At 38.0% G+C, this 7940-nt stretch overlaps 1 protein-coding gene across 1 annotated transcript; it reads left to right on the top strand.

The window, feature by feature from the left end:
* Positions 1 to 668: 668 nt before the first annotated feature.
* LOC149246898 (putative F-box protein PP2-B12) lies at positions 669 to 2415 on the top strand. Its single transcript, XM_089455783.1, has 3 exons — positions 669 to 1050; positions 1143 to 1264; positions 1474 to 2415. The coding sequence occupies exons 1-3, from the start codon at positions 745 to 747 to the stop codon at positions 2006 to 2008; spliced, it is 963 nt and encodes a 320-aa protein (XP_089311909.1). The 5' UTR covers positions 669 to 744; the 3' UTR covers positions 2009 to 2415.
* The last annotated feature ends 5525 nt before the right edge of the window (positions 2416 to 7940 follow it).

Raw genomic sequence — 7940 nt, 5'->3', positions numbered from 1 at the left:
AAAAGGTGATTTATTATGTAAATGCTACTTACTGAAAAGATGGTGCGACTTATTAACTACGATGATAAAGTGCTGGAGGGTACAACAGATATCTGCGTGTATAATTTCGGTAAATTTGCACAAAATACTTGCGCAAACATTCTGATTGTAAATTCGCAGCTTGTTTTAAGGCTGCCATCCTTTGATAGTGACTCTTCAATAGTTACTCTTGACCGAATATCCTGTCATTTTCTATGCAGATTATCTCTGTTCGTTCTTGGACCTTCAGTCGCTTAAGACAAACGCAAAGTGCGTGTTTCCGAAAAACAAAACTCGTTGGAGGGGCCCAATCCATAGTTCAGTGACGAATAAGATGTCCTCCATTTTGGAAAAATGGACCCATGCATCTCCAATCGTTTGGATCAACGTTTTCTTCCTTTAAAAAGATGCATCAATCTGCGGGACGGCCATACCGACCATTATTGGTGAAAGTTGATGCTCATTGCTACCTTCCTTTCCATGTTTGCATGGTATATGCCTTGGCCTGTTCTGGAGGAGCCACCCCTGAGAAAGCGGCCCAAGCGCCCCCACCCCCACATTACTTTCTTAGCATACACGCTATGATTTTACTGACAGATACAAATAACCACCATCATGCACGCGATGAATTTACTGACAAATAACCCATTCTATATTCTACCCTTGCCATTATGATTACACCTTACTGCACTTTTTCAGCAGAAGCGCTGTTCACTGGAACAAGCCATGGGGAATTTAATTGCACAATTGGTACACTATCAGCCTAAGCATGAGACCAATCTGCCGGAGTTACCAGAGGGCTGTATATCTGCCATTCTCTCCTTCACTACTCCACGCCACATTTGCAGACTCTCAGCCGTCTCCAAACTCTTCAATTCTGCCGCCAATTCCGACGCTCTCTGGAACAAATTCCTCACTCAACAATGCCTGCACCACATCCTATCAGAAGTCATCTTTCCAATAGAATTCTCTTCAAAGAGAGAACTCTACTTTTGTCTCTGCGATCCAATTCTGATAGATGGGGGAACAAAGGTATATGTACTTCTATATCCCTTATTCACTTGTTTTGGTCACAAGATTTGGCAGATGACCATGTCATTCATGTTACTGTGGATCAACAACAGATGTTTTGGCTCGACCGATCCAGTGGGAAAATAGGCTACATGTTCTCTGCAAGAGAATTATCTATAGCTTTTGCCCAAGAAGAATATGAACATTGGCATTGGGTTTCTCTTCCCGACTCCAGGTTTGGTTTTTACTAATAAATTTGTTTTCCCACATAAGCTACAAGCGAGATAAGGATAGCAGATTTTTACAAATTGAAAACACATTTAAGCTACATCTCTTTTGCTTTTAAAGCTTCAATCAGATTCGAAAACATAATATTGTTCTTGTTACATTGTACCAGATAGGATGATGACATAATGTTGTTCTTGTTATGTATTGTGAGTACAGATTCAGTGAGCTTGCGGAGTTAAGAGCGGTTAGCTGGTTGGAGGTCCGGGGTAGAATGTACTGCGGCCTTTTATCTGCGAATACAGAGTACAGAGTGGTGTTTGTACTTAAATTTGGAGAACGTTCCTTCGGTTGGAAAGAACTGCCAATTAAGTTTTCGATCACGACGCCAGATGGAGAAACCAGTGAAGTGGCAATTAAATTTTCTGTTACAACGAGATATGAACAAGTGTTTGAAATGAGCCGGGCTTTACTGGAAAGTAGACGACGAAGGGTACACAGAGATGTAAATGATTCCTCTGCAGAATCTGAAGACGACGATGAAGATGGTGCTTATTGCGATGCTGATTATTGTCATTATGATGGCGGATGGCTGGAAGTTGTTGCAGGGGAGTTCAGTGTTGGAGGAGAAGATTATTGTGATGATGCGGCTGCTTCGGCTTACATAGAATTTTGTATGGAAGAAGTTGATTCGGGGCGTTGGAAAGGCGGGCTTCTTATAGATGGAGTCAGGATCGAACCCAAATATGCTTAAAGGCATTTCTTCTATCACACTCTTGGTTGCAGCTGAATTGAGAGCGATAGCAAATGAAGAAAATGTTGATTTTTCTCCTCACTTGGAATTTTGGTGGGAAGAATTTGATTCTTGGAAAAGTGGGCCTCATCATTCATGTGGAGGAAGGATGTTTGAGCATAAATTATATCGCAATACTGGCATTCGGTGGCCTGTTTCGTTCAACATTCCTCGTATGTTTGAAGAAAACACTTAACCTAACGCTGCTGGGTGCAGATTGTTTACTAGGAACAAGTTGTGAAAGAAGGCATTACATCGATTGAAAATGTTGGGTGTGATTGTCTCTCAAAAATCCTCAAATTAAGTTGTACAGAAATACAACTTTGACATCTGTAATGTATTATATTGATTGGAAATTATGTGTATTTTGTAATACTTAATATTATATTTAACGAGTTTTACACAAGTACAATTTTGACATAGGTAACGTAATGTATTATATTACATTGAGTGAAGCAATATTACTTGTATTTGTAATATATTATATTGATAGGTATGTTTATGTTAGATCTAAGATTTTTGTGATCCATAATGTATATATCTGATTAATCACATTGTTGGGATTGGGTCCATTGAGATTGGATTATTTTAGAATTTATTATTAGCATTTTAATTTAGCTTGGAAAACCATGAAAATTCTAGCAAGATTTTAAAAAAATATAACAGAATTTTTTGGAAATCTTGCTGATCTTGAAAATTTCTAACAGAAATTTTTGGAAATCCTCATTAAAGTTGTAAGGTTCAAGGTTTTGGGTACCCAATGGAGTTTATGATGGTGTCTAATCCATTTTCACTATAAAAAACAATTCAAAAGCTGCCTAATTTATTTATGAATAATTAATAAGTGAATGGTACTTAATGGAGCTGTCTATATGTGAGACTTTTTGGAGTTTCCAGCTTAATATTTAATTTTAAATATTTAATAGATAGATGGGAGAGAATATTTTTAATAATGGCAAGATGTTAGAGAATATTCAAAATATTTTTAATAATAACCCACATAAAATTTTGAGATCTATTTTAAAAGTATTTATGTGTTTTTTGCATTATATTATAAAATTAATTAGAATAATATATGTACATAAAATATTTTGACTATGAAATGAGTTATAGTTTTTTGAACATGTTGTTTTGATAAGTTGTAACAAAGTCTATTATAGGTTAAGGTTTTCATAATAAAATAGACATGAATGTTGTTCTAAATCTATCAATGCTTTGTCTAATTAATAGTAATAATAATTTAAAATAAAATTATAATTTAGTTATTTTTAGGATTTTTAATGTTGACAATGTGAAATCTGTGATGAGACAAGTGTTTTGATGTCCCTCCAATCCAAGATGAGGAAGATCTTGTCATATAACATTACATTTAAAAAATAACTAAGGCAGCCATCTATATTATATAACAGGTAAATGTAGATAAGTATCAATTCATAACAAGAATCAAAACAATTATCATATATCACAACTCATTTCATATGACACTTGTTCATATGACATTTTTTTAATTAATGAATTTAATTAAAGGGGAAAAAAAGGCATAAGTACATTGGAAATAAATCTCAGTTTTTTATTTGTGTATGTTACTAAAAATATTCTATGGAGATTAAATCCCTACCATCCACCTAATAATTATTAATAATCAGCCTAGATCCATCTTAACCCTAGGCACAAGGGCTTCACTGGAGAGAAATACCATACCACGTGCATTAATATTGGGGGATATATATTGAGGAAAAAATGACATAATATATTGAGCATATAATAGGGGGTAAAGGCTTTTTATATTGGTAGGTATAAAAAATGGAGCTCAAAGTTAATGAAAAAATATAAAACGATATAAAATATATTAATCAAAAAAATGGATACCTACACTATTTAGTGAAAGTAGGGGTTTTTTAAATTGGGAAGGTGTATTGTGTTCGTGGGGTTAAATAATATGATTTTTAGAAGCATTTTCCATTATATAGTCAAACTAAGGGTATTGTTTAGTATGCCACGAACACACGTGCTATGTCAGAAGTTCATTAAGTGAAACCCACGTGGAGCATTAGGGGAGTTTTGAGGTCTAAAATGGGCCTCCTAAGGAAATTATAAAATAATAGTTGAAATAATAAAATAAGATTATATTACACCATCAAATTTTAGAGGGAAAAAAGGAAAAAAAAATTGACTCATATTTTCAACTTATCTCCTTATGGGTTTACTCAAATTTCAAGCGGAAACATTCGTCGGATGCAAAACTTGATTCATCATTCAAAGAGTACCTATGTTGCATACTTTCAGCAGGCTCTGCTACATGAAAAATGAGAAATATGTGAAAACCGTGATTGCAAGAATGTTTTTTCATGTATTTCTCATTTTTTCTTGTAGCAGTGTCCATCTAAAGTATGCAACATGGGTACTCCTTGGATTACATCATTACCTTGAATCCTATTGGTCTTATAAAGTTTATTTTGGTTGTACATTTTTCCTAGGAGGCCCATTTCAGACTTCAAAATTCCCATAATGAGGGATCAAATCTCTTGAGATACAAACCTCTTTTAAAGTGAAAATAGATTTGATCACTCTCGACACTTGATAGATTCAGGGTTAAAATGGATCTAGGATGGATTTTATATACACACATACCATATCTAGATTGGATCTATCTCTCCCTCTCACTCTCCTCTCTCTCTTTCTCTTTCCTCTCGCTCTACTCTCTTCCCCACTCTCTCTACATCTCTCCTTTGTCACCCTCTCTCTCTCCCCTCCCACTCTACTCTATCCCCCACACTCTCTCCATCTCCCCCTCATCACCCTCTATCTCTCTAGCGTTCTATCTTTATGTATTTCTTTTTCCTTCTTGTTCTCCCCCCCTACAACTCCATCTCTCCTTCTCTTTCAAGTCCTCCCTCTTTTCCTTTCTCTCTCTCTCTTTCTCTTCCACCTCCCTCTCTCTCTCCTCCCCATCACTCTCTTTCTCTTTACCCTCCACCTCATCACTATCTCCCTCCTTATTTCCTTCTCTCACCCCTCCATCTTTGTGTCTCCCTTTCTCTCTTTCTATTTTCTCCCTTTCTCTCTCCTATCCTCTTCTCTCTCTTCCCTCCTCTCCTCTCTCACTCACTCTCTCTTAGTCTCTCCCTTGTCACTCCCTCTCTCTCTCATCCTCTATCTTTCTATTTAATATTCTTAGAGAATTTTTACAGTAAATAACAAAGAAAACATAGACAAAAAGCCACAAAATTTAAACACATGAATCAGACCACATAAATGCACCAAAATTTGCATTGTTGAGCCATTTTATCATAACCTTTAGAGGGTAAAATCAGGGGTTGGAAAGAGTGAGCCTGGGTTTGGTCAAGGCAAGCTATCTAAGCCCAAATGAACAATGAGAAATCCCTTTCAGGTACGTTGTTGCTCTATCTCCTGGCTTTGCAATGAACTGCCAAGAAATACATTAATGGGTGAGAAGATCTGCTACTAGGCCCTCCTTTGGTGCTCAAAAAATTCTTGGAAAATACCCCTAGCCTATCCACCAAATACCAAGAATGACCCATGAAGGAATTGACCAAATGTTGACCTTGGAATTTCGGCCCAAATTCTCATACCTCCTCTAGTTGTTGACTGAGTTGGAACCCCTGTTTGACCCCTCAAATATCCCTATAAAATTCTTCCAAATTATTCTTAGTCTCTCTTTAATAAACCTAGAAAAACCCAGAAAGGGTTTATCCTACTTTTGAAGTTCCAAAATTGACCCTAAATGCTTTGCCCTCCTCCATAAGTAGAAGAGTAACCTAAAATAGATTCGGTGTATGATTCTCCTCCAACATATTGGAAGAAATCCCCAAAATAGTTGTAATATCCAACAAAGTACCTCCTCAGACTCCACCTCAAGTCTTAACCCCAAAATCACTTCACTCCTCAACCTCCCGGCGTGCCTCCTCCAAGAACTGTGCAATATTTGCGTTGCTGCTACTGAGCCTCTGTTGTTGGGAAAAGTATCCAATACGGAATGACCCTATCCCACTCTAAGGGTGATAGTACCTCAGCAACAACCGAATGCAAAGCTATTCAAAATTACTTCTTTATGAGATGTAAGAGAGGGGAGAGAGAGATCCACTAACCGTTGTCTTCCGCTAATGTTTGATCCAATCTTCTCTCCTTGCTGCTTGCTCCCAGCTCCTTGCTCTTTCACTGGCCCAGCTACACAAAGATCCTGCAAAAACACAAGAAAGGGAAACTACAAGAAGCATACATCCATAATTGATTCAAGGATTAGAATAAATCAAATATACAAGCATCAATACGCCACAAAGACACATGCATATAGAAGAACCTCAAATGCTTTATTAATGGAAGAAGTAAAGTTCTGAGAGTGTTACAACCATAATAGGCCCAATCCAGCAACACCTCCCAGCAGAAAGAAATCTCCTCTTCACCTCCTTCAAAGCAATCACCCAATAGTTCTATACTCAAACCAACAGCACTTCCTTACATTCACAAGATTCCAGCCTCCCTAGACCTCATGAGAGAGCTCTATATATAGGAGTTTTGGAGAAAGGATGAGTCAGCTTGAGTTTGGCATGAAGCTGACTAGTGTCCTCTCCCACTTCAGTTATACTTCAGTTCTTGAGTCCACTTGGAGTTTCTTGCTTCCACTTGGAGATCTAGATCCTCTTACTCATCACAAGGCGAATTCCCTGATCCATGTGTCATTTTGGAAGCTTCCTGGGCATTTGACACCTTGCAGAATGACTGTGCCACTCGGCCAATCTCGCCCAGCGCAGGTAGCCTTCATTAGATTTGACATTGAGCGCAGGTACAGAGTGGAGCAGTTGACATTCAGCGCAGATGCTCAGTGGAGCAGTTGACATGATCCAGAATTAGCTTGTTTTTGAGTGTTTTCAGGTGGAGAACTGATTTTTAGTGCTGTGGTTTGCTGACCTTGTTCCTCTAGGGGTAGGAACAACATGTTTAGGGACTTTGGATCCCTCGGATTATCGACATTTCATGCTTCATGCTGTAAGGCACAAAAATGTCTATAACAGTTGCCCCCTAAAGTATGAGGTCGTTTATCGGGTGAAATGCTTTATCAGGAGGATCCGAAGTTCATTCAATCGCTGAGAGGTGCCCTGTAATAAAATACAATACAATACATTATTTTTCATTCTGCTTTCATGATCTAGCTGAGGTGGGCATTCCCATGCTCAGCTTTATAAATTCATTTTAGTACATAGAACAGACGATCGTCTGATGGTAGACTGATAATTCTCTGCTGAAATTATCATCCTTTGAGTAGGATGATCATCTGCTACAATGATGTACATGTCAAATGTCTTTATATTTCCTGAATATATACCGCAGCCCGGATGGATGAAACTAGATCCGAGGTCTTCAAACTCGTTCGATCTTCACTCTAAGTACAAGTCGATCCATGTGAGAATTACGCTGAAGTCGAACATGGAAAGACATCGCTTGATTACTGGTCAATAATGTAAACCGTTAACAAGCGCGAGAGGAATCACCAATAATGACAATGATCCTCAAGGTACTGCAGTACAATTCACGTGGTGTGAATAAAGGACTTGGCGTCGAACACCACGCAAAATCTTCTGGTCGAAGGTCATTGATGTATACCTGTCGCCGGAAGTGAGAAACTTGCCATTGAGGCATGCAAGATTCAAAGTACTGAGGGGGTTGTTCCTAGATCAACTTCTTGGATAATGAGCTGAAGTCGACAAGAAGCGATCCGTCAAAGGAGGGCCTTAATGAATCCCACATCAGTGACACGGAACGGAGCTAATGATTTTAGTGGAGGTGAAAACAATCTGTGAAATATGATTCAGGGTGGCGATCATGGGTGGATGAAGGATAATGTATGGTAGTGGATGGGACACGGTTGACTCTT

The sequence above is a fragment of the Pinus tabuliformis genome, chromosome 7, assembly GCF_031772625.1.
Source record: "Pinus tabuliformis cultivar Carrire ecotype Pingquan chromosome 7, CPIR1, whole genome shotgun sequence".
NCBI lineage: Eukaryota > Viridiplantae > Streptophyta > Pinopsida > Pinales > Pinaceae > Pinus > Pinus tabuliformis.
This window is presented reverse-complemented; position numbering and strand designations above follow the sequence as displayed.